General features: G+C 45.6%; 2 protein-coding genes and 3 long non-coding RNA genes across 7 annotated transcripts in view; 3 read left to right on the top strand and 2 right to left on the bottom strand.

Moving 5' to 3' along the window:
- The window catches only part of LOC308463674, a 5,436-nt gene extending 4,439 nt beyond the window's left edge, over nucleotides 1-997 (top strand). Inside the window, exon 2 of the long non-coding RNA XR_013979673.1 lies at nucleotides 90-997. This is a non-coding gene — a long non-coding RNA (uncharacterized lncRNA). The remainder of the gene's footprint in view (nucleotides 1-89) is intronic.
- The window catches only part of ANP32A (acidic nuclear phosphoprotein 32 family member A), a 26,676-nt gene extending 13,726 nt beyond the window's left edge, over nucleotides 1-12,950 (bottom strand). The window contains exon 1 of one of the 3 annotated variants that reach the window (XM_080982244.1): nucleotides 12,897-12,950. In XM_080982244.1, the coding sequence (XP_080838370.1) occupies nucleotides 12,897-12,935 (39 nt within the window). In that variant the 5' untranslated portion in view covers nucleotides 12,936-12,950. Of the gene's footprint in view, nucleotides 1-4,328; nucleotides 4,476-5,889; nucleotides 6,051-12,896 lie in introns of those variants that run through there. The other 2 variants (XM_080982243.1, XM_080982242.1) reach the window with 2 other exon arrangements.
- Nucleotides 3,357-4,333, top strand: LOC308463668. Its single transcript, XR_013979667.1, has 2 exons — nucleotides 3,357-3,736; nucleotides 3,878-4,333. It is a non-coding gene; the product is annotated as an uncharacterized lncRNA (long non-coding RNA).
- Nucleotides 6,017-24,035, top strand: LOC308463616 (uncharacterized protein). Its single transcript, XM_080982190.1, has 4 exons — nucleotides 6,017-6,434; nucleotides 20,733-20,770; nucleotides 22,033-22,099; nucleotides 22,409-24,035. The coding sequence occupies exons 2-4, from the start codon at nucleotides 20,765-20,767 to the stop codon at nucleotides 23,872-23,874; spliced, it is 1,539 nt and encodes a 512-aa protein (XP_080838316.1). The 5' UTR covers nucleotides 6,017-6,434; nucleotides 20,733-20,764; the 3' UTR covers nucleotides 23,875-24,035.
- On the bottom strand, nucleotides 7,048-12,887 carry LOC308463666. The gene is made up of 2 exons (XR_013979665.1): nucleotides 9,212-12,887; nucleotides 7,048-9,006 (listed from the first exon to the last, which is right to left on the bottom strand). It is a non-coding gene; the product is annotated as an uncharacterized lncRNA (long non-coding RNA).

The raw sequence follows: 24,035 nt of genomic DNA, 5'->3' as shown, positions 1-24,035 counted from the left end.
TCGTTTAGTCGTGTCTGACTCTTCGTGACCCCATGGGCCAGAGCACGCCAGGCACTCCTGTCTTCCACTACCTCCTGCAGTCTGGTCAGGTAGTAGACCAGAGAAAAACATATGGGGTGTGGGTGGGTGACTATGAAGATGTCACCAGAATATAGTTCACATTAGGCAGCTTATAAAGAGGAGATGGAGGTGTACCTCCTTCTTCTCCATACAAAGCCAGCAGGTTATTATACTTCTAAAAAAATAGTGACTCCACCGTTTGCCTTTTCAGACAGTCTAACCTCTGTTCAACAATTACAATGAACAAACATGTTCTGAAATTGCCTCTGTGGCATTCCCTTTGCAGGAACAGATACCTTCAGCACTGCTTACCTGGCTTGCAGTGTGGAAATCACATCAGATAAAAACAAGCAGCAGCAGCAGCAGCAGCAGCAGCAGCAGCAGCAGCAGCAGCAGCAGCAAAGAACTACATCTTGCAGGAATACTCTCCCTACAGAGTACCAAAGGAACCCCTCCCATCAAAGGCAGGCAGGCAGGCAGAGCCTCTGGGAGCCAGATGGCTGAAGAACTGCATTAAGCAAAGCCAGCACCTCCTTGCTGTCTCAGCAAAAGGAAGGTTATTGGAGAGAAACTGAACAGCAAGAGCATGTGGGCAAGGACTGAGCTCCCTGCTAAAGCACAGAAGTGCCTAGTACACATAATTGTATACTTAGGAGCCATCAACCACTCAACTGCCCTCCCTAACAAGTGGCACTAGATCCTCCTTGTTGCACCAATATTTCCCCCCACCCTTTTCTCATCCTCTATTACAGCCAAGCTGGGGCTGAAGTCCAGCCAACTCTTTTCCACCAACCAGGCAACAGGCTCCCAGGATTTATCATACCAGATTTTGGGATGTGGAAAGAAAAGCGAAAAGCCACACAGCTGCAAGATCAGATATTTTAAAAACAACAAGGATAAAATGTCTGAACAAATAAAATATGCAGTGCAATTTTTTTTTAATAGAGGTTGGATGGCCATCTGTCATGAATGCTGTCGCTAAGACTCCTGCATTGCAGGGGGTTGGACTAGATGACCCTTGGGACCCCTTCCAACTCTACAAAGCTACAATCATCCCATATTTCCAGGCTCACGCTTCTTCAGGGGATCAACAACTGATCTCTTGGCACCCCTTCTTCTCAAAGTTTCCAGCTGGGATACAGAAGATCTGCAACTAATTGTTGCAACGTCCTCCTGTTCGGTGTCTCAGTCAGTCAGTCATGCCCTTCTCCACAATACTCCATTCCATTAACCCTCCACCCAGTTTTCAATCCCCCCTACCCACACCTAACAGTAAGGGAAAGGACTGGGAATCTTGTTTCTGTTATTATACAGAGCTTCAGACATGCTGCTGCAAGCCCATCATAAGTAAAACACCAGGCCGAAAATCCTCTAACCAGTTCCAAATGAATGAGGGCAGGGGACTGCCACTCCCCATGCACCTTGAAGATTATCCCCACCCCAGCACTCCTCTCCAGTTCCAGGCTCAGGTAGGTGGGGCTCATCTTGCTGCCCAGGGTGAGTTAGATTTCTTGCTCCTTGATTTTGCCATGAAATGAATAACTTTAAAAATGGAGTGCAATAGTCTTGCCCACTATACCTGTGTAAACTACTGGTAACGTCTGTTGTGAACCAACAGGATCACCAGATCTCAAAAGTAACCGGCTGTGTTACAGCATAGGTAAGCATGCATATAGTTTTTCCAATAAAGTCAACTCCAGTTTACAGAGACCCGTGGAATATTGAGACAGGTGAGGAAACAAAAGGAAATTCTGCTAAATTAAACATTTCAGTTAAATGGGTCATATAGAATTGAAATTCACCAGGTCCAGGGCATAAGGAGTTAACATGAAAAACATCATATGGCAGCCTTCCCCAGCCTAGTGCCCTCCAGATATGTTAAGCTACAATCCCCATCAGTCCCAGCCAGCACAGCACAGCTGTATTATGTTGGGCTGATGGGAGCTGTAGTCCAAAACATCTGGAGGGCACCAGGTTTGGAAAGACTGGCATATGATACACCAGGTTAAAACTATCAACTTTGCCCTGGACACAATCCACTGGGCTCTCCTGCTGTAGCTAAGCTCCCATTCATATAATCAAGGCAAGAGAACAGAATCCCCAACAGAGGATTTGTTTGATTTTTAATGGACTCGGCTTGCATAATTTCAATCCTTGTAAAAAGAAAAAAAGAAAACCACCACCAGCAACCCAATAAACCATACAGACTATTCCAAATACATCACCCTCAACAAAAATTTTATTGGAAGTTAATCTGTCTTGCTTTGGACACATTTGTAACCTATTTCCAAGCAAGAGCCTTTAATAAAACAAATCCAAATGCTTGGCTAGAACTTCATGAATAGTAAATATTCAAATGTCTAGCAAAAACCTAATGAATAGTAAATGAACAAAAGGTGGTTAGGTATAAAGCCACTTTTATACATGTTTGGAATGGCACACTATAAATAAATTCACTATATTCCAATGAATCAGCTAGATTAACAATACTTGCTTTCATTTTAACTGAGACATTTTTAAATAGATGATTATCTTTCCCATGACAAAATGTACCTATCTAGAAGTAATCTGATATTATTTTAAGAAATTGCAGAATACTGTGAAATTCTCTTGATAAAATTTTGTGATCCCATGGCTAAAATTCTAGTTTTAAGCTATCATTGTTGTGGAAGACAGTAGCCAAACCTTCTACAAGAAATCCTTTAAGCAGTAGGCTCTGCTAGGGGACATAAAGTCTAAAGAATCCCCCCACTTATTTCTCTTCAGCAATAACTAGGATACAGTATAAATGAAAGTTTTGCAGCATTGCCTTCTCTTAAGGTGGGACTGTTGGCAATCAATTGCTTTTTCTAAAGGAAAGGAGCTCCATGGTTGTTGCTGGTAACTCAAATACAATAAAGTAAAAACCCAGAGCCAGTATTTTTGCCGCCAAAGAGAAAAGGAACCTTCCTGTCTTACTAGGAAAGATGGCCTTGACTCTGCCTTCCCACATCTTCCACATTTCAAAGAAAATCCACTGACAACGGGCGGTAGGAACGACTGTAGAATCTATAGGGCAGGAGCCCCAGACAGGCCCCCTCCCCAAATAGGATGGAAGGCCCTCGCTGCGTTTCGCCGCAGCCCACCCTTCCTCCCGACCCAAATATTGTCTCTGTCGGGAAGCACTTTAAAATGACTGGCTGATTCCAAAAAGCCGCCCCCCCCCTTCCCGCCAACAGCAAGCAGATGGGAAAGGAAATTGCTGGGCCCCCGAAAGCAAGCTCGTCCTTCAAACTACACCCCGCCCCGCAATCACCTTGGGTGCAACTTCCGTAATGCTTGTGCAAACCTCCTTTTCCTGGCCGTTTTGCCCGTCTAAACGGCGCGCCTCTCCCCTCCCGCGTCAGTGACACCAGTGACAAAATGGCAGCCCCTGGAAGCTGGCAGTCATGTTCGGCTCGCTCGCACGCACGCCCGCACGGCGGAGGAAGGCAGGCAGGCGGCTGCCCCCTTTGGCTCCGAGGCGGCTAAGCGCCACCGTCCATCCCCACCCCCCACCCCGTCCGTTCCCGTGATCGGAGCCAAGCGTGCGCACTGGGGGGGGGGAGGAGGGCGCGGGGTGGGTGGAGGCGCTTCCCTGCTTCTCTCGCTCGCTCGCTCGCTCGCTCTGCTGCTCCCGCCGCCCGGGAAGGAAAAGGTAACCTTCTGCCCATGAATTATGCACCGCGCGCAGAGATTCCTGCGGGCGGGCGCCGCGATCCACAGACACTCCCCCGCCCAGCTATGAACGAGCACGTCGTCGTCCCCCCCCCCCCATATTTTTTGTTTTGTTTTCTAGGCGTCCGTGCAGATTGCGTTCTCCTCCTCCTCCTCGCGTGGATCCAGAGGGCTCCTCCGCTTCCCAACCCAGCCTCTTCTCTCCTTTGCAGTTCGACGGGGGAAAGATGGCGCCGTGTCCTACTTCGGAGTGAGTGTGTGTGACCAGCGCCAGCGAGGAGACCCAAGTTAGGCAGAGGCTTTCCGCGGGGCGGAGGCAGAGAGAGAGAGAGAGACCGAGGAGTGCGCTCGTCCGACGGAGCTCCCGACCCACAAGCAAGGCGGCTCCGGCGTCCCCACGAGCGCACACACAAAACACGCCCGCGGCCAGAGACCCGTCTGCCCGCACAAGCCTTAGTCAACACCCGCGACGGAGAGAGAGGGAAAAGCAGAACTGCGCCGGTGTGTGTGCCATAAAAAGCGCCCCCCCCCTTTCCAGACTTCTTTCTTTTAAAGTTTAAAGAGCACGTTACATAAATCTGCAGGTCAGGTTCTTGCGCTTGTCTAGGGGCCCGAAATCGCAGAGAGCTGCAGCTGCTGCTGCTGCTTCCGAGGCAGGGGTAGTAAGGGAGATGGGGGCGAAAGGAGGCAGGTGACCGATCCATTTCCCCCACTACCGCCACCAGCACGGTGGAACCAAACTGCGTTATGATTTTAAAACCTTACGTAAATGCCCCCACCCCCGCGTTAGCGGAGGAAAACATCTTTAAAGAGGGTGGGGTTGGGGAGGGGGGGCACTTGCTTCCCCAGACACAGGCGAGTTCTTGCAAAAGAATGGGAGGGGGAGATGAGAGCTCGCACTCCGGTTCCGAAGACATCGTCTTTACGCAGAGTAGAAGCCACCCAAATCTCTCCCCACGAAGACCAGCCTTCGAAACGGGCAACCTTAATTTCTCCTTGGGCGGCGGAGCGGGAAGGATGCAGCGCCTCAAGTTCTCTCCCCCCCCCCCCCCGCCGCCACCCCAACCTTACACAGGCTGAAGTGTTTTCTTCTGTTGCAAATGGGCACCAGGGGGGAAAACGGAGCCCTGGAAAGCGCCCGGGCGAGGCTGGGAGACTTTACAAAATGCAGCTCAACCTCTTCCTCGCTCGGACAAAGTTTCAGCTTTATTTAGAGGCAGAAGCAGAACAACATCCCAAGTCCAGCCCCGAGGAAAAGGGGGGTAACTCAACCAGTCAGCAACCCCCGCTTCCTTTCGCCCGCCTTTTTGTGTATCTTGTGTTTGCGTGAGGATGGTGGCTCCATCGGGGCTGCTTCGGCCGCCAGCTTCCTTGCCCTCTTCGCTATATCGGAGGGTTTAAGCCCCCCACCCATCCTCCAACCCTTGTATTGAATGCAAACTCCCCCTACCCTCCCAAAAACTATGCCTGAGCTTCGCAACATCTGGGGAGGGGAGGATGAGAGGGAGAGAGAAAGGGCGCGTTCATGAGGACTACAAAGTTGCAAATATGGCTCCCCAGTCACCCTCGCCTGATCCGCTGCGAAGAGGCAATGAAAACTGGTGATCGCCCCCCAAGTCGTTCGCAGACCCCCCCAACCTGCCCGGCTCCAGAACCTGATCCTAGCAAACTCCTCCAGTCCCCGCCGGAGCGCAGCGCCAACTCGACAAGCCATTATTATGCCGAGGCTTTTGCGACGCGCTTTCCCGGGGCGCTATTTTCCCTGCCACCCGGGCAACCAAACACGAAGGAGACTTGCCTTGGAAACCGGGTGGTAATTTTTCTTACCCCCCCCCCCCGCCCCATCTTTGGTCACACTCAAACGCGTGAGCTTTTGGGCACCCCCCCCATGTGGGTACACACACAGCCACGCGCGCGCACACATACACACCGTGGGCACCTCAAGGGCAGCAAAAGCACCCACGACGGCAGCTGGCACAGACGGCGCCCACCTCTCCCCACGGCGCGCGCGCCCCCTTACTCCTGATGTATTGGCTCTCTTTTTGCAAGCTGCCCCCCGTACCAACACCTTCTCACAAAGCCCCCCGCCCCACATTACAAAAATAAAATAAAAATCTCCTTGCACAGGCTTACGTCGGAGGGCGTCCTGTTCCGCAGCTCTAAGTGGATCCTTTTCTTCATGTCCATGTCCCTGATTCAGCAGGAGGCTCGCTCCGTCTCGCTGCGCTGCGCTCGGCTCCCTCTTTTGTATTGACACCAATGGAGCAAGCCAGGGACCCCCCCTCCCGCCCCCCCGACCAAAGCCAGCGCGCGAGGCAAGAGGGACTTTGAGCGCTCAACCAGCTCCGCTCGGAATCCCCCAACGCGGCCAACAAGCGCGCACACTAACCTGATAACTGCGGGGGCGGGCGCTTGCCGAAAAAAAGCTCCTCCGTTACGGACGTGCGCGAGAGCCAACCGGAGTTCGGAGAGCGCACACGAGATCCAATGGGGAGCGACCAAGGGCGGCGGGGGCCAATGGGAGAGTGCGGCACGGTCGGCCAAGGAGGACAGCCCGGTTGGGAACCAGCTAGCTGAGGCGCAGTCGGGACTAGCCGCGGAAGGCGACGGGTGGAAGAGCTGTCGGAGGCTGGATTCGACGAGCGAGCAAGCCAGGAGGGGGCCTCTACCGCGCCGGGGTGTGCGTGTGCGCGCATTTGCGAGGACAGTCGGGGAGGAGGACCAGCAATGGGGAGGGGCTGTTGAGCAGAAATGTGTGCGGTGGGGTCTGTATCAAAAAGTGGGTTAATGGTGGGTGGGTAGGAGCACTGCTGACCCTGAGATGAAAGGGGTGGGGATAGAAGGGAGGGACGGAGGGAGGGAGGGAAGAGGCTAGGGATGCGATGGGAGCACTTAAAGGCTGTGGGGCTGTAGAAATGGAAAGGGCGAAGTTGTGGGTCTGCGTTAAGGGTTAGGAAATGAACGGATTCAGGGAGGGAGCGAGGTTAGTTTGGATTTGGAAGGAGGGCTGCCTGGGAGTCATTATGGGATGGGAAGAAGATATAAGTGATCTGGGAGTTATTTAAAGCTTAGGAAGCATAGGTCGTAATTTCTAATGCATGAAGCCTGTACTTTAGAGCAGCGGATGCTCTGAAATTGAAAAGACGAGGCTAGATACAGAATGGGGCTGGGCGTTGACAGGTGGGTTAGAATTTTTGGCAGGGGAAATAGTTCAGGGAGGTGTGTTGTGAAATGAGTTGCTCTGTTGAAAAGAGTTGAAGGAAATTAGATAGAAGACTGAGAGTTTCTTGAGAGGGGGGATAATTGTGATGGGGAACTGCTGGACAAATCCTAGCTCCATATTGCCCTAGCATCTAGAAATGTGGCGCTGTCTCCTAGAAATATAAACACTTCTTTTCCAGTTGCAGGGTGGGTGTGGCTCCTGAAATGAGAGGGCTGGCTTTGAATACAGGAGTCAAGTGGGAAATGATGAGTAGAAAGAAAGCTTGCAAGAAAGTGACAGTCTTCCCCAAGATAACAATAATTGCTGTCAAATGTTGATAGTTTTCATGGAATAAAAACTATCTCAGAAATAAGAGGTGGGGGCACTTGTTCTTTCTGTCTGGTGAGGATAGGAAAAGAAGCAATAGTAGTCAACTGCGAAAAAGGTAGAGCATGTGTTTAAAGATTAGGCAGTATCCTTATATGAATAGTTCAGCAATGGTGTAAGCAAGAGAATGTGAGGAAAAGGCAGTGTTTTAAAGTTGCTGGTGGTATTATACAGTCAGCAGCACTGTTGGGTATGCAGGAACTGTGCCTTGAAGTGATGCAAGTAGGTCTAGGCAGAATTCCTATTGGGGCAATGAGCAACAGTATTGGAAGGTGTTTGTTAAAGTTGGGGCTGAATGTAGGGCTTGTACTTCGAAATGAAATAATGCATGCCAGGACTGAGTTGCTTACATTGAAGGAGAATTTGGGGGCTGTCAAATGGGAATTGCTGCAAGAGAGCTGTATCTCAACTATGGTGTCTGATACAATAATTTTTGCAAGTTCCTTTCCCCTGCATTTCCAGCTAGGGACGAAAAGAAGGCAGAATCCATCAGAAGAAATTTTGAAGCAACGGAAGGGGTGTACTCCGATGTGACTGCATTTACTCCCCTCATATCCAGGCTTGTTTGAAAAGAGGTGTGGTTGGTTTGGGAGGGTTGTCTTTTGTTGGCACCCTTGCTGTTGGCCTATCTTGTTACACTTCTGCTTTCCAAGCAGTGTCACACGTCTCTTCCCTTCCATTGCACCTCTTGTACTACTCCCCAGAGTGAAGAAGAGATCTTTTGGTAATCACTGGTGTATTTATAAAAGGAATGCTTGGTACTTGCAAGCTCACTTTCTTTGGAGGACTTCCAGGACTTGACTTCAAGCTGCAGGTTCAGAAATAAAGTTCATGTGGGAATACTATTTAAACAGGGTCATACTGTTATGTTAATTGCTCTTGTCACACTGACGAACCTTCAGGTATGGACTTGTGTCTCTTCTCCTTCCTCCCAAGGCTTGAAATCTTGCTCTTGGTCCTCCCAAGCAGCGAGGAGCCTAATCAAGCATGATAAACTAGGATGCTAAGTTGGATTTCTTCTTGAAATCTTAATGAGTTTCATATGTTTAAAATACTGTAATGGATTTTAGTGGAAGGCTGACTTTCTATATTTTCACATGTGATAATTCAGGGAAGATTGGCAGGATGCAATTCACCCTTCAATGATACCTCTAAAGAAACCAAATAAGTTGTATCAGTGTTCTTAAGTTGGTCTCTGTGTTACCCTTTTAATTGTGAATATCAGCATATTCCAGTGGTAGAACTGTTTTAAAGTTCAATGGCTCAGTCATCATAAAGTGACTTTGGTATTCCAGCATTCTCCTTTTCAAGTAGTGCATCAGGAGAGGTCTGCTGAGCTCTCTGGCTATTTTAACTGGAACTGGCATAGTCAACAAGTCAAGGGAGGGATTTTCTGTAAGACTTCCTAAAGATCAGTTGACTATGGACCATATCTTTTATCTAGTCTTGTAGAGAGGTCAGGGGAAGGTCAGCTCGGAGGAAAAGAACATAAGCCACAAGGACATGTGGAGTTTGTTGGCATTTTTAAAAGCCCCATGAGTGAGCTTCAAGAACCATGAAATACACGGCACTTGAGCTCAAACATTTACTTTGCATTACATAGAGAGAGTAAGAGAGGTGACAGCCATGATTCTGGGGCCAACTGATTAGAAGACAAGCAACTGCTAATATTATTTTTTTTTTTCATTATGCACATTTTATTTCTTCTGAGCTGCGCTAAATAGACCCAACTCTTCTTTCGGTTCCTTCCATCAGAACTTATAATCGCAGTTGTCCCTTGTTTGCAGCCTTCCCTCCTCTGCTTCCTCTTCTCCCCAGAGAGTCCTCCTGAACAGGTTGTGGTGGCTCTTCCTTGGATGTGCCTGCCTGCTAATATTTCTGCCTAGCCTCCCGTGCTTGGGAACCCAAGCTGTAGTGCAGGATCACACGCATTACTGCTGCTCTTTCTCAGTTTTCAGTATGCAAAGTGCTTTATAGTCTTCAGCTGTTAGGACTAAAGATTCAAGTATCCACATAATTTAAGTCTTAAAGGAGGATGGTATCTGGCATTGAATCTCTGAAAAATGTTAGCACAAATTAAGCACTTGCAGAGCTGTAGGCATTCTTGTCTTCCTCCCTGCCCCCGCTTTTCTGTTTTTGCAGGTATGGGGAAAACAGTGATCAGAAGATCACTGTTTTGCAAGCCTTGTACAATTTCATAAGGTTCTGCTGTTTTGCCTCTACAACCAGCACTGCGAAATAACAGCTTTTTGTAAAAGTGTGATCACACCAAAGTTCAGTGAGAAATACAAATGGAAATGGTTGTTCTCTCCCTTGCTGCAGGAACCCCTGTTATTCCAAAGGGAATTAAAAGCACATACTTCTTACTTTTTTTGGCATTCCCTCCCCCACTGGAGCATAACTGACTTCAAGGGACAGTGTATGTACTTTTTCACAACTGCTAATGCATTTCAGGCTGCTGCAAGAGGATAAAGGGAAGACCTTGTTTTCTAAACTAAGCTGGACTGAGGCAACAGAATGGGTAACATAATGTGGCATAGGGCAACTTTTCATGACAACTGTGCATTTTTTTTCATAAAAAGCAAAAAATGTACAGCATAGTGATCATTTTCAGATATGGAGCATTTGATATTGCACATGTGTGCACGTGCACAGCCAACTGAAGTACTTCTATTAGAACATGGTGTAATCTATTTTCCTTTTTGTATTAAAGGAGAATTTTTAAATTGTGTTTTTAAATTAAGGGTTCTAAGCAAAATATCTTAAGATTCTAATGCGATATAATTGGACTGAAAGACAAGAAATATATCAGTTTCCTGATTCCATCTGACAGTTTAATATAACACTCTTTTCAGATTCAGGGCAAATGACATTTTCTAACTTTTAACAAGCAGCTTGTGGGTATAAACCATTATCCTCTAGCTTCCATTTCAGTGGGGTGTGTGGAGGTCTCCTGGTTTGCTTTTGGTAAATGTACTCCCATCTGCTGTTGTATTAGGGCAGCCTTTACTATGCTGGTTGGAGCTGATGGAAGCTATAGTCTAAAACAGTGTTTCCCATACTTGGGCCTCCAGCTGTTTTTTTGGACTACAATTCCCATCATCCCTAGTTAGCAGGACCAGTGGTCAGGGATGATGGGAATTGTAGTTCAAAAACAGCTAGAGACCCAAGTGTGGGAAACACTGGTCTAAAACATAGAGGGCACCAGGTTATTGTTCAGCCATCATCTGAGGCCCTTCTTTGTGTGCCTCAGTGGGAGGTCTGGAGGGTGGCAACATGAGAATGGGCATTTTCAGTGGTGGCTCTCATGGAATGCTTGTCCCAGGGAGGCTTGTCTGGCACCATCATTACATATATTTAGTCACCAGGCAAAAGCACTGCTTATTAATCAGGCCTTTAGCTTTTAACATGGCCTTTTTACATGGGTGGTATGTTTTAATATGGGTTGTTTTATTTTTGTTTTTGCTGGTTTTAATGTATTTATTTTTTGCTTAAAATATTGTACGTCGCTTGAGTTGCTGTGGCAAAAAAAGCAACTAAGTGTCAATAATAATAATAATAATAATAATAACAACAACAACAGACAAGCACCACTACTGCTTGTCACCCTTACTGGTGCTCATGGTGCAGCATCCTTTCTTTGATGGCAGCACTCTCACTTCAGAAAAGTCTGTCAAACCAGCTCAGTTTTTATCACCAACTTTGGTATTAACATGGAAGGGGCCTTTCAAGGAGGATGATCTGATGTTGTGTTTGCTGCTTTGTCTTTCTATTGTTATAGGGTTGTTGTTTAAGTATTACCATTGCTATATGCAATGTAAGGTGTCTAGAACACAAATTATTTCTACACAAAGAATGAAAGCTTTGTAAGATAACACTAAATACTTAATCAAACAAAAATCCATAACAGCATACTCCTGCAAATATTTACTCAAAAGTACCACTGTGTTTGTTAAAGGACTTTCTAATGTTTTTGGAATTGCAGACTAAGTATCTTGAAATACCTGTACTTGTTTATTAGCAGAGATGCATGTGTCATTCAGACTTCATTTAAAGTTGGTTTTTTTCTTCCCTCTTATTTTTACAGTCCCAGTTAATTTTGAATATTACACTATTTTCTATATTTTATGAAGGCATCCTTTAATAAAAACTGTTATTGAAGAGCATAATTTGAAAGCTGTCATTATTTCAGTTGTAGTCAAAATATTACACATGAAACTATAGAATTATAGAATTATAAGGATAACCCAAAGGAAATTATGTTTAATATTGTTTGGCGAAATATTTCTATCCTGTCTCTTAGTTGAAGCCACTGTAAGAGTCTTAACATAATTTTGAAATGATAAAAAACTGAATAAAATCCAAAAGAGATTAGTGTTGTCAGCAACTATAAGAGAGAGTAAAATGATCAGCTGTATGTAACCTAGAAGCCATGACAGTGGGATAAGGTGAACTGACACCATCCACCTCTATGTTGCCACCCACCATACTGCATAAGGTAGAGTGCTCCCACCCTGACCTAAAGATCTTCTTATCTTGTGGGAAATGCTGCTAGGGTATTCAGGGTTTAACTAGGGTTGCCATATTTCAAAAAGTAAAAACCAGGACACCCCAAAAGTTGTTGAACTTTTTTTTTACAAAAACGCAAAAAAAACCCCTTCTTTTTTGATTACCTTACCTAAGATCCAGGACAAAGCATGCCCCCCTCTGAAATTCTGGTAATGTATGGGAAAATCCGGACATATGGCAGCCCTAGGTTTAACAAGACAAGCACTTTGAACTGTGCCCAGAAGCAAAGTGGCAGCTGGTGTAGCTGTTTAAGCACTAGCAGAATATGCCCTTTAACTTGTACAAGTTAGCCTAGCTGCTGGAATTTGAACCAAATGAAGTTTCCAAACAGCCTTCAAAGGCAGCTCCAGGTAGAAGGCATTGCAGTAATCTAAGATGGATGCTATCAGGAGTATGAATAACAAGCCAGGTTTTCTTTCTCCAAGAAGGTTTGCAGCTGTCATTCTAGCTCAAGCTCTTAAAATATTCTATGAGCTACAGAAGATACCAGGGCATCTGTCAGCAAAGGTGGATTAGCAAGAGCACACCCAGGCTACAAACCTGATGTTTTAAAGCAAGAATTTGTAATTTTTCAATTGGGCTGTGGTGTGGGACAGAGTTGGGCAGGCCTGGAGGCAAGTGTAGATGGAGCAATGTTAACTTTGCACAGTATGCGATATTCCTGCCACGTCAGGTTTGTAGACACACAGACCACTCCATCAAGACAAGAAGTTGTTATAACAATTCAAGGAAATTCCAGCAAGACAAAGGCATTCAGAACCACACAGGGCCAGGAAGGGGCAGATTGCAAAACAACAATGTTCTTTTCGAAGTCAAAAGCAGCATCAAAACAAAGTCACTGAAACCATAGACAATATAAGTTAGAGGGCTGCATTCAGCTCCATAGGCTTGAGGTTCCCCATCTCTACTTCAGGGAATGCAGCCTCATCCATACCATGTCAAATTCATATATCTATAGTTGTCTGGCCTGGGAGCTTCTTACCTGGCTTGAACTCAGTGTATTGGCCTTCATCCAGCCCATTATTGATTCAAGAACCTGTTGAGGGCATCAACCTGAACAAGATGAAACAGAATTGTGTGTCACAGGCATGTTGATGACATTCCAAATATTAGCACTTTAACGTAGATGTTAGAACAGTGCAGAGGACAAGATGGAGCCCCACTTTACAGGTGCTATAGATCAGAGCAGCAGACCTCCAACCGCCACTTAAAACCAATCTGAACAGCCGTAAATGGTACTAGCCAACTAGTTCACAAGGCTACTGGTTGATGGTATTGAAAATCACCTAGAAGTCTGATAAACTACTACCTTACTCAAAATAGACGACTTTGCCCTGAAACTGTGAGGCTGTGCAATAAACTTCACCTACCTTGAAAGCAACGTCCTAGACTGCTAGTGACCACTAGCCAGGCCAGTTGCGCAAATGATGCTGCAATGGATAGGAATTATTTGGGAGGTCGAATATGGCTAATCCTTCTGAATGTGAGGAAGGGGGCTCTGGGGAACAGGGGAGGACATTAGAGGGGGGAAATGGGAAGGGGGTGGGCAGTATGCTGAAGGGGGTAGCCTTGGAAGGGAGATCTTGAATGAAGGGGTGGGTGAGATGGGTTGGTGGTATGAGAGGAAGGATGAAAGAAAGGGGGTTTGGGCAACCGCTGCTTGTGTTTGGGGAGACAGGAATATACGGGTAGGTGAAATAAAGGACGACAGAGAGGCTGGGGGTATAATGCCCTCCTGCACAGCCTTCCCCAGCATGATGCCCTCCACATGTTTCTGTACAGTACTTCTAATTCCCATTATCCCCGGCAAGTATGGCCAAGAGTTAGGGATGATGGACGTTCCAGTCCAAAACATCTGGAGAGCACCAGATTAGTGGAAGCATGACAAGACAGTGTTGTGCATGAGGAAATATGTACCAGGACGGGTGGCGTAAAGAGTGAAGATTAGCCAACCCATGGCATCTTCCAGGTAATGGGACTCCCAACTGCTCCCAGTCCCTGCCAGCGGGGCCAACGGTGGTCAGGTGGGAGTTAGAATCCAACAACATCTGAAGGGTACCAGGTTGGGGAGGAATAATTATGGAGAGGGCACAACGGAGGCACTGTTTTGTACGTGTGTGGCGAAATAAGTAAACTGGAGGGAGGGCGAAATTCCCTCCCCTCCGCCTTATCAGAGACGGGGGTGGGGGGGATATGCGAGGCCTTCCAGGTGTTCGGACTCCCACCAGCAAACATCTGGGGAGCCACCCTCCTCCTGCGGTATAAAAAGGCCCTTTTAAAAGGGCGGGCAACGGTGGTGGGGTGTCCGTGAGGAGGAGTTGTCCGTAGGGCCCAGCTCCTCCTCGGCCTGTTGGGAGCCGAGATATTTGGGTTCTCTGAGGGGAAGGAAGGCGGCTGAGGGGGAAACAAAGAAGAGCCCGCGCCGCCGGGTTCCTTCCCTTCGCTGGAGGAGGAGGGGGAGGGGCGGGCGAACGGGCGACGGTTGCTCTGGGGTTCCCGCCGCCGTCTCCCGCCATGATAAGCGCACGCCCGGAGGCCTAGTAGCCTCGCGCCTGTTGCGAGAATGGTGGGGCGGCGGCGGCGGCCCCGGCGGCAGCCCTGGCTCCTCCTCCCGCCGCCGCTTCTGCTGCGGGCCCTCCTCCTACTCCTCGGCTTCCTGCTGCCGGGAGCACCGGCCCAGCGTGAGTGAGTTGAGGCAATGGCGAGCGCCGCCTTTGCTCGCTGCTTCTCTGGCCAAGCATGGAGGGGACTCCCCCCCCGCACCCTGAAGAGGGAAGGGGCGCCCCCCAAATCGGCCCCCTCACCAGCTCCTGGAGCCCCCGAGTATGGCCTGCTCCTGCTGACTCGAGGGGCTGCCTGGATGGGGTTAATAGCCACAAGGAGGATTTTGGCACCTTAAAGTCTGATAGTTGTTATTATATCAGATTCTAGTCCTCCGCAGAAGGGACCTATCATTAGCTTCAGTGGGTCTGCTCCTTGGCTATTGCAACCCTTTATTATTAACAATCACGAGGTATTAGTTTTTAAGATGCCACAAGACTTGCTGCTCTGTTTTTATTCCCCTGAAAAAGATGAGTAGGGTTACTCCTCTGGAAATGATTTCACTTTCTGATGTGCTTCTCACTCGGTGTACCATGTACGGTATGTGTGTATATATTGTCGGCATCCATCTGTCTCAAGAGAAAATGGAGTGCACCTCTGGAGGTGAAGTCAAACCACTGTGATAGAAACCACTGAAGTGATATCCTCGAGGCGCAAGCCTGGGCAGTGTGTGTGGAGGGCCTGGGCTGCCCAAACAACAAGATCCTTCTCTGCCTCCCTTATGTAGTCCAAAGGAAAGCAGAGCAATACATTTGGCATCAACTCTGCTGCAACAGTTGCTGGAAGGAAGCGAACAAAACACCATCCAACTGCCCTTGGGTCACCACCCTGGATTTGTGAAGGGTTTACTCCTTAGCCTTTTCATCTCCCGAAGGTGTCCCAAAAAGCAGCAGAGGTTTAGGATTCCTTCTCCTAAATAAGCTACCTTCCCCGGCTGATGAGCCTTGTATGCCGCCTCCTAGCAACTCCTGTAGCCAAGCTGGTGCCAGATGTATTGCTTTCCTTTGGACCACATCAGCGAGGCTGAGAGTGGGGTCTTGTTGTCTGGGCAGCCCAGGACCTCCATACACACTGCTCAGGCTTGCGCCCTGTGGAGGTCACTTCAGTGCACCCAACACAGTGGTTTGACTTCACTCCTGGAGGCGCACTCCATTGTCTCTGAAGACAGACAGATGCCAACAATATCCATAATTCTCCTGAATAATCTTGACCACCCTAGAAAAGGGCAGGAATGATAGTTAGCATTTATATATGTGGGAACCCAATGCCCAATTAATGTGAGTGTGCAGTTCTCTCAAGAGAGAGTGTTGGGCATTGGGTTTCCACTTATATAAATGCTAGCTATCATTCCTGCACTGGAATTATTTTACATTTTTAAACATATGTTGTCAATCAGCATTATGTATGCAGGCTTCCTCTAAAGAAGTAAGCCTCTTTCCGTGGTGCCCATATCAGAGTTAACTAGCCTGGCTTTGATTTCCACCCAGGTATTGCAGAAGATTTTGTGTGTGTGTGTGTTATTAACACCATGTAGTATCATTGCCACCTCCTAGAATTTATGGACTACTAGTTATTTGCTTCAGCAGTGCTGCAAAAAAGTTTAACAGAAGGAGCCACATCAATAGGGTGACTGTGATCAAGTATAGTCATGGGTACCAATTACTCTTAAGAGCATATATATACCTTTGCCTTCCTGTTGTTATTTAAATGAAACACTTTTTGTGTTGCAAACCACCTTATCAATCAGCAAAAAGCAAGTGATTAAGAGAGACTGACACAATATAAACATTTTCAAAAATTTCAGGGAACATAAACAGTCATCCATTTGGCAATCCAAATTCATCTTGAAAGAAAGTAGGTTTTCACAATACTGCAGTAGAGAAGTCCTTCCCCCTGTGTGTTAGATAAAGGACCCCTGACCATTAGGTCCAGTTGTGGCCGACTCTGGGGTTGCGGCACTCATCTCGCTTTGTTGGCTGAGGGAGCCGGCGTACAGCTTCCAGGTCATGTGGCCAGCATGACTAAGCCGCTTCTGGCGAACCAGAGCAGCGCACGGAAATGCCATTTACCTTCCCACTGGAGCGGTACCTATTTATCTACTTGCACTCTGGCGTGCTTTCGAACTGCTAGGTGGGCAGGAGCTGGGACCGAGCAACGGGAGCTCACCCCGTCGCGGGGATTCGAACCGCCGACCTTTTGATCGGCAAGCTCTAGGCTCTGTGGTTTAACCCACAGCGCCACCCGCGTCCCAACACCTGTGTGTTAGTAAAACACAATTCAGATGTTCAAGGGGTGAGGAGAAGAGCCTCTCCTTCAGATATTCAAGAGCAAGCAGGCTTATAGTAGAGGAGGTGGTTCACATCATTTAATTAATGGAAAACAGATCTCTAATTTCTCTAAAGAATCCTGGGAACCGTAGTTTGTTAAGGGTGCTGGGAATTTTAGCTTTGTGAGGGTTAAACTACAGCTCCCAGGATTCTTTGGGGGAAGTCATGTGCTATAAATGTATGGCGTGTATGAAGTCACAGCCCAGTTCAGTGCTTAAGTTTTCTTTTAAGTATTTTTCAGCTCTTCACCTTTATGAATTGTAGCTAATAAGCTTTATACCAGGTGCCAAATATGTCTGCTTCCATAGCAGCTCTAAAGTTTTCTTACTATTGAAAGATGCTTAAGCCAGAATAAATACAAGAGTCTCCAAAGAAGTACCATAACTGTGGACCTACAGTAGGAAAAAGCCTCTCTATATGTCCTAGTGTTTGAAATTGGTTGGTTTGACTATTGTTACGTAGTGGTCAAGAGCCTTAACAACAACAACAATAATAATGTTATTATTTGTACCCTGCCCATCTGACTGGGTTGCCCCAGCCACTCTGGGCAGCTTCCAGCATATAAGATGGAAAGTGAAGTACAGTAAAGGGAAAGGGGGAAATACAAAAAACTGAGGAATCCCTTTCTTTAACTTTTTTTTTAAAAGGGGGGATACTCCCTTTGTCTTCCTATTGTACGTACTCAAACTTGGTGACATTGCTTGGTTATACCATACATTCAGTTCTGCATATGGATAAATAGATACTGCCTATATATTTTTTGACTTTTTTTGACATTTGTTAATTTAAGACTTTTTAAAATAGAATTTGCCTCCCCTTTCAGCGTATAAAATGACTTTCTAGACTAGAAAGATGGACAGGAAGGTTGAATGTCAAGTTACAGCCGATTAGGCTGTTCATCCAATATTATTTGTTATTCCATAGCAGTTTGTGAGAAATTTTCAAAGATGACAGCTAAGTACCAATCAATTTTCTTGACAACCCAGGTCATCTTCTCTTTCTTCCGTTTGCATTTGTCCCCCAGAGGCAGCAAAATACAAGGCAGCCACCAGAGACTTCCTGTTTTCTAAATTTGTGTGTGTGTGTGTGTGTGTGTGTGTGTGTGTGTAAGTTGCCCTGGTTCCAGCATTACTAATCAGCTAACTCTTTTAATGATACCTTTTAAAGATACAAATGCTCTGCTTGAACTTTCTTTTTATCCATTTGGGCTTTCTATTTATTCTTACAGTGTTATGTCAGAGATGCTAAGCAGTCTGTCTGTTTTCCATTCACTGAGAAATTTAGAGCATTGTCCCGACATGGGTAGTGTCAGATTTCTTTCAAAAAATTAGTTTTATGTTTTAATAATAATAATAATAATAATAATAATAATAATTTATTTATACCCCGCCCATCTGGCTGAGTTTCCCCAGCCACTCTGGGCGGCTCCCAATCAAGTGTTAAAAACAGTACAGCGTTAAATATTAAAAACTTCCCTTAACAGGGCTGCCTTCAGATGTTTATTGCATTTTAATAATTGTACACTTCTATAAATCCCCCCCCCCCCCAAATAGTAAATCAGTTGCACATACACTTAAAATCAAGAGCATAATTTTCTTCCTTGGGGAAGATTAGAATTTTCTACTTTTGAGAATCTGTTCCTAAAATTCTCATCCATATTGCAATCCAGATATTTTCCTCCCAGAGTAGAATAAATAGGAACCTGCTAACTTACTGTTCACATTAGAGAAGGAAACAAGAACATTTGCACCAATAAACACTCCATTCAGAGGCTCAATGTTTCTGCTATCTGTGATGGAAACTGGGCCTTAGCCTACCAAAGTATACTCGGAGTAGACCTACTCAAGAGTATGATTTGGTTGGATATAACTCTCCCCTTCCCCCATCTTTTCCCTTCTTCACTGACGTGCATATGTGTGTGAGAGAGAGATGGAGGTAAGAAGAAGTTTTCTTTTTCTTCACTGATAGTATTTTATGAACTTCACAGACAAAATAATCTAGATTTGATACCTATTTTTCTTTCATTGGCCTCAAACTTTTGAGCATATTTCATTACCTTTCAAAGTTCTAAATACCCTTTTATAATTTTGTGCATGCTGAATATGTTCACCATGTTTTTATGTGTCACCATGATGTGTATGTATGAGTGTTTAGAGCCTGTTGCAGGATGGATGGTGGTTAACGGATTGAGGATGAATCCCGACAAGACAGAAGTACTGTTTTAGGGGGTGGGTGGGGGTGAGGGAATCCCTGGCCCTGAATGGGGTAACTGTGCCCCTGAAGGACCAGGTGCACAGCCTGGGACTCATAGCTGTCCATGGAGGCGCAGGTCAATTCTTTGTCGAGGGCAGCTATCTACCAGTTCCATCTGGTATGCCAGCTGAGACCCTACCTGCCTGTGCACTGACTCGCCAGAGTGGTACATGCTCTGGTTATCTGACTACTGCAATGCGCTGTACGTGCGGCTACCTTTGAAGGTGACTCGGAAACTACAACTAATCCAGAATGCAGCAGCTAAACTAGTGACTGGGAGTGGCCACTGGGACCATATAACACTGGTCCTAAATGATCTACACTGGCTCCCAGTACATTTCTGAGCACAATTCCAAGTGTTTAAAGCCTTGTATACTTGAAGGAGCATCTGCACCCCCATCGTTCAGCCTGGACACTGAGGTCTACCTCTGAGAGCCTTCTCTCTCTACAAGAAGTGAAGTTACAGGGAACCAGGCAGAGGGCCTGCTCAGTAGTGACACCCTCCCTATGGAGGGAGATAAAGAACTACACAACTTTTAGAAGACATCAGAAGGCAGCCCTGTATCGGGAAGTTTTTAATGTTTGATGTTATATTAAGTTTTTATGTGAGTTGGAAGCCACCCAGAGTGGCTGGGGCAGCCCAGCCTAATAGGGTGGGGTAATTAATAATTATAAAGAAAGATTCAGAACGTAGCTGGACATCAAACCACAATATCTGTGTAATCAATTCATATATATATATATATATATATATATATATATATAATTTTCTAAAGTTTCTTTTGGCAATATTGTTCAGTAATTGTTTCGAAATGTTGAATAAAATTCTAGTCCATCTCCTTGATTCTCTCTTGGTATCTCTCCATTTGAAAAATCTTTGTAGTAAAAGCAAGCCATTTTTTTTGTCCTGCCCTTCCTGTTTTACTTCAAATATCCTTTTACATCTTTGAAAATTTAACATATAGTGGTATCTCGGTTAAGTACTTAATTCGTTCCGGAGATCCGTTCTTAACCTGAAACTGTTCTTAACCTGAAGCACCACTTTAGCTAATGGGGCCTCCTGCTGCCGCCGCACCGCCAGAGCACAATTTCTGTTCTCATCCTGAAGCAAAGTTCTTAACCCAAGGTACTGTTTCTGGGTTAGCGGAGTCTGTAACCTGAAGCGTATGTAACCCAAGGTACCATTGTATTTGTCTTCTTCATAACAATGTAAGGTAGACCTTGCCAGTACTCAGCCATTGTGTATGATGATGTCACTGTTGGTTATCATTTTAAGTAGCTTCTTAATGGGTTTTGTGAATGCTTGATGTGTGAGAAGCAATCTGCAAATTAAGTTAGAACAGCAACATTGTTGGTTGTTAATATGTCTCTACAAGCCTTTTAAATGAAGGTCACTTCCAGTCTGCCTTTCTATTGGGGTGTTGTTGTTTTTTAAATTATCATTTGTGTGTTTGCTACCCTGGCTCCTTTGAGTGGGGGAGGGGGATATGAAAAAAAATAACAACAACAACATCCCAAAGACTTTGGACCACATATTAAAAATGATGTGTTTGGCCTCTTTGAGAGTATCAGCATTGTAAAATTAATCAAAATGTGGTGAAAACTCTGGTGTTTAATTTTCTTTTTCTTTTTTTTAGGTGTGCATCATACTTTTGACAATATTAAAGAAATGCAGGTAACATTAATTTTAGTATTTGGGGAAATGGCTTTGGTATGTCCATGAAGACTTTCTGGAAACTTCAAGTCATCTCAAATTCATCTCTCAGGGTTTTGTCTGGAACCAGCTGATGGGTTGACATTACACTGTCAGCTTCACTTTGTCCTTTTTTTCTGGGCTCAATGCAAAACTCTGGCTTTGTCCTTTACAGCAAGAAAAAGCTGGTGGGGTCGGGGGAAGCACCTAAAGTGAACAAAAACAGGCCCTGGTGCTCACTAGTACAAAACTTTATTTTATCTCAGTGCATTTCAGAGTGAAACACTCCTTCAGGAGATTTAAAAGCTTGCAAGGTCCTAAAATTCAGAAACATCTCATTCTTAAAATCTGAACAGCACAAAAACCAGCTTGATAATGTGGTATCAGAAAATTGTATTCTATATATACATCTATGTAATCTCTGCAAACTTTTCAAGCTTCTAAGGAGGAGGTGGATCATTCTGAAAAGCGTTGAACTGCAATTCAGAGTCTTGTACCTATGAGCCTCAGAGCTTGTTCTCCCTTATGCTTTGATCTTTAAAACCCTGAGCAATCTAGGAACTGAGTATTTTAGGAACCTACTCTTCCTGTACAGATATGCCTGGAAACTTCCATGTCTGAGACCAATTTTGATGAGGTTGTCCAGATTGATTAACTGACGGGTAATTTGTTGCTCACGTTGAGGCAAGTTTTTTAAAAAAATCAAGTCCCTCCCCCCAGTTCCAATCCTTAGAGGATGTGTTCCTTCTTAATAATTCCTGTTGTTTTTGCTGTTGTAATTTATTTTGCCATTTTATGAGAAGCTGCACCTGCTGTAATTCCCTCTTCTATGCAACTATGAAACGTGCAGGAGCCCTGACTTCTCTTTTTCCTGGGAACCCTAGTTCAGGATGTGGCAGAGAGGTTGTCTGGGAGTGAAGGAAGGCAAGGTGTCTGTGAGGCAAGGTAATTCAGATTGTCTTAGGGCTGTTGAGGGCTCTTCCCTGCTCCCAGCTGTGGTGAGATTTTCCACAAGGTGCCATGCCTCTCCCTCTGAGGAAGTCTCCCTGGGGTTTTAATTGGGCAGGATCCTGACACCTGGCCATAGTCTTTATTTTCTTCCTGTGCTAAATATGTTGATATCAATTACTGCACACCCTGGCACATGGGGCTTATTTGGACATATGCCAAATGATGGGAAATCTTGCTGTTGCAGTGAAGTAACAGTCATCTGGGAATGACTAGGCTTCTTACTTATTTTGCAGATCGCTCTGAACCCAACTATGACTGTGCAGATTTCATCAGAGACAGCAGACAATCTTCAAGCTCTAGGTAAGCACTCATCTTTTACTTTTCCACAACACCTTTGAAAATCTTTGCTACAGAATCATTTTGAAAGGTCCATTTCAGAGAAGCCAGTCACTAGAAAAATGGATCGCTGTCTCTGTTTCCATGTTCTAAAACAAGGAACATCAATTCTAGGCAGAACAAGACCTATGACCCAACGCTGTGCAACACATGGGTTGTGGTTTGCTGCAGTGTAGAGTAGGCCTTAGAAACTGTTGCACTTATAGAGCAGGAGAAAGTGAGCAAGAGATGGGTCCATTTGTGGTTTACATGACCTCTTTTTCTGCTTTACAGAACCTTCTCATATATTTGAAGTGGAAACAACAAACGAAGAAGAGAAGACTTTGAATAACCTTGTTGGCCTTTTGCAAGATATGGTGAAAAATATTCCAACAGCATCAGCGCAATCACAAACACCAAAACCGACAGAAACAGCAACTATCGTAATATCCCACCCAGAGCCTTCCCACCCAGAGCCTTCTCCATCTGAAGCAGTGGGCACAGTTTTGCTAAACCTGAATCCAAAGACTGAGGGAATACAAGTAGAGTCGTTGGAAACAGTTGCCCTGACCAATGAAAATACCCCAACTACCTCAACAGCATTTTGGGACCTCCGAAATGACGCAGGTGCATCAGTCGTTTTACATTCTGATATAGTCACTCCGGAAGGAAATACTGAAGAACAAACTGAGACAAGTGTATTTTATTCTGCTGAAACTACTCCAGATCAATCACTGGTCAGTGTGTCATTTTTGTTGGAAACGGATACTACCACGCAAAAAGCAATGACTTTTGATCAGCTAACAAATGGAGCTTTGGCAAGTCTGGTGGAGTCTCTAAGGAACGTGAGAAAAATGCATGTGAAACTAACTCATACCAGTAATGAATCAAAACACAGTGAAACTGCTGTGACACAATCCCCAGAGAAGTCTGTAAGTGCAGAAATCTTGGAGCTGATTGACAGACTCATTGAAACCATTAAGAATGCACCTAGCGCAGTTATAGAAGATCCAGCTCTCAATACCTATCTTGGAAAAGCAGAGAGCTACCTAAAAAGTGCTCTGGAACTAGCAGGTGAAGCAGAGAAGAGGTTGGGAAAGGGAAAAGCAGAGGAGTTGGTGGAAGTAGTGATTCCTTCCACAGGGTCCGAGAACGTGACAGTGGTGATTCCTTCCATGGAGGCTGAGAATGTGACAGTGGTGATTCCTCACACAGAGTCTGAGAAGGTGACAGTGGTGATTCCTCACACAGAGTCTGAGAACGTGCCAGTGGTGATTCCTCACACAGAGTCTGAAAAAGTGACAGTGGTGATTCCTCACACAGAGCCTGAAAAGAAGGTGGAAGTGCAGGGTCCTCCCTCGGGCCAGGAGTGGGTGGAGACAGAGAAGAAGGTGGAAGTAGTACTTCCTCCCTTGCCATCAGAAACTGTGCCTGTATCGACAGTGGCAGTCCAGTTGCCTGCATCTTCACCTGAGTCTGTAGCAGAAAAGGCAGAAGAGGCACAAGTGGAAATGGGGAAGTTAAAAGCATTCATTAACTTGCTATATGGTTTTAGTCCCCACCTAACTGCATATGCACAGAATTCGGCCAATAAAAAAGTTGGTGAGGACATTGTTGATAGAGCAATGGCAGTCCTTCATGCCATAAAAAGCATTTTCTGTGGAAATCCTGAAGGGCAAAGCAAACTGATGTTGCAGCAGTTGTTAAAGGAAGACATGGAGCTTGTAAGACAAGCCATGAAGGAAAAAAGAGTCTCTTAAGAAGACACATTTGTTTCTTGGTTAAGGTAGATATTTTTCATCCAAGTTATGTATCACTAGAAATCAGTTTTGTTGTTTGTAAGAGCCAATTACATATATACATATATATCCATCGTTTGTAGCCCTTTCCAAATCTAGAATTAAATGCTTATTTTAAAATA

The sequence above is a fragment of the Podarcis pityusensis genome, assembly GCF_964106645.2.
Source record: "Podarcis pityusensis genome assembly, chromosome: 14".
Classification (NCBI taxonomy): Eukaryota; Metazoa; Chordata; class Lepidosauria; order Squamata; family Lacertidae; genus Podarcis; species Podarcis pityusensis.
The sequence above is the reverse complement of the archived record's forward strand: the minus strand, read 5'-3'. Positions and strand labels throughout refer to the sequence as shown.